Source organism: Cebus imitator, unplaced genomic scaffold (assembly GCF_001604975.1).
Source record: "Cebus imitator isolate Cc_AM_T3 unplaced genomic scaffold, Cebus_imitator-1.0 Scaffold3385, whole genome shotgun sequence".
Taxonomy (NCBI): Eukaryota; Metazoa; Chordata; class Mammalia; order Primates; family Cebidae; genus Cebus; species Cebus imitator.
In genome coordinates this window covers 1-1,213 of record NW_016110700.1, presented here as the reverse complement: position 1 = coordinate 1,213, position 1,213 = coordinate 1, and the positions used below count along the sequence as shown (strand labels likewise).

The 1,213-nt window shown below is 70.8% G+C and overlaps 1 protein-coding gene across 1 annotated transcript; it reads left to right on the top strand.

The window, feature by feature from the left end:
* The first annotated feature begins 445 nt into the window (after positions 1-445).
* LOC108299244 (hemoglobin subunit alpha) lies at positions 446-1,213 on the top strand. The gene is made up of 3 exons (XM_017521561.2): positions 446-609; positions 726-930; positions 1,074-1,213. Exons 1-3 carry the CDS (start codon positions 515-517, stop codon positions 1,200-1,202), a joined length of 429 nt encoding a protein of 142 aa, XP_017377050.2. The 5' UTR covers positions 446-514; the 3' UTR covers positions 1,203-1,213.

The following is a 1,213-nucleotide window of genomic DNA, read 5'->3' as shown; positions in this document are numbered from 1 at the left end:
TCCTCTGGGATTGGGCGAAGCCTCCCCGCTCGCACTCCAGGACGCCGAGTGTGTTCACTGGCCCCGCCGGTGTTGACGCGCATCCAGCGCGTGTCAGGCCAGGGCAGGGCTGCGGGCTGACTTCCGCCTCACTCGGGACGCTTGCACTCCCGAAAGGAAAAGGTGGCGCTGAACGCCGGGGTGGAAGAGCCCACAGCGCGCGACTCCGACGGGCCGGCCACCGCCCCGCTTCGGGCCAGCGGGATGGGCGGGAGTGGAGCGTTGGGTGGAAGGCGGAGACCTCCTGGCCCCCGCCCCGCCCCGCGAGCGCCCCCCTGGGGAGGCCAAGCCAGCCGCCCGCCCGCCCCGCGCCGGCCCTGCCCTGGACTTCCCTGCGGTCCAGGCCGCGCCCAGGGCTCCGCGCCAGCCAATGAGCGCCGCGCGGCCGGGCGTGTCCCCGCGCCCCGAGCATAAACCCTGGCGCGCTGGCGGCCCTGCACTCTTCTGGTCCACACAGTCCCAGAAAGAACCCACCATGGTGCTGTCTCCTGCCGACAAGACCAACGTCAAGACCGCCTGGGGTAAGGTCGGCGGCCACGCTGGCGATTATGGCGCCGAGGCCCTGGAGAGGTGAGGCTCCCTCCCCTGCTCCGACCCGGGCTCCTCACCCGCCCCGACCCACCGGCCACCCCCACCGTCCTGGCGCGGGACCCGAACCCCACCCCCTACTCCGCCTCTCTCCGCAGGATGTTCCTGTCCTTCCCCACCACCAAGACCTACTTCCCCCACTTCGACCTGAGCCACGGCTCTGCCCAGGTCAAGGGCCACGGCAAGAAGGTGGCCGACGCGCTGTCCAACGCCGTGGCGCACGTGGACGACATGCCCAACGCGCTGTCCGCACTGAGCGACCTGCACGCGCACAAGCTTCGGGTGGACCCGGTCAACTTCAAGGTGAGTTGCCGGCCGGGAGCCATTTGGGTCGAGGGGCGAGATCACGCCTTCCTCGCAGGGCAGAGCACCCCGCGGGTTGCGGGAGGTGTGGCGCAGGCTGGGGCTGCGGGCCCTCGGCCCCTCTGAGCCTTGTCTCTGCACAGCTCCTGAGCCACTGCCTGCTGGTGACCCTGGCCGCCCACCACCCGGCCGACTTCACCCCTGCGGTGCACGCCTCCCTGGACAAGTTCCTGGCTTCCGTGAGCACCGTGCTGACCTCCAAATACCGTTAAGCTGGAGCCTC

Coding starts and splice junctions, on each gene's coding strand:
- LOC108299244 (XM_017521561.2), top strand. CDS start 515: ATGGTGCTGTCTCCTGCCGACAAGACCAACGTCAAGACCGCCTGGGGT. Junction 610..725: donor GGCGCCGAGGCCCTGGAGAG/GTGAGGCTCCCT, acceptor CTCTCTCCGCAG/GATGTTCCTGTCCTTCCCCA. Junction 931..1,073: donor TGGACCCGGTCAACTTCAAG/GTGAGTTGCCGG, acceptor GTCTCTGCACAG/CTCCTGAGCCACTGCCTGCT.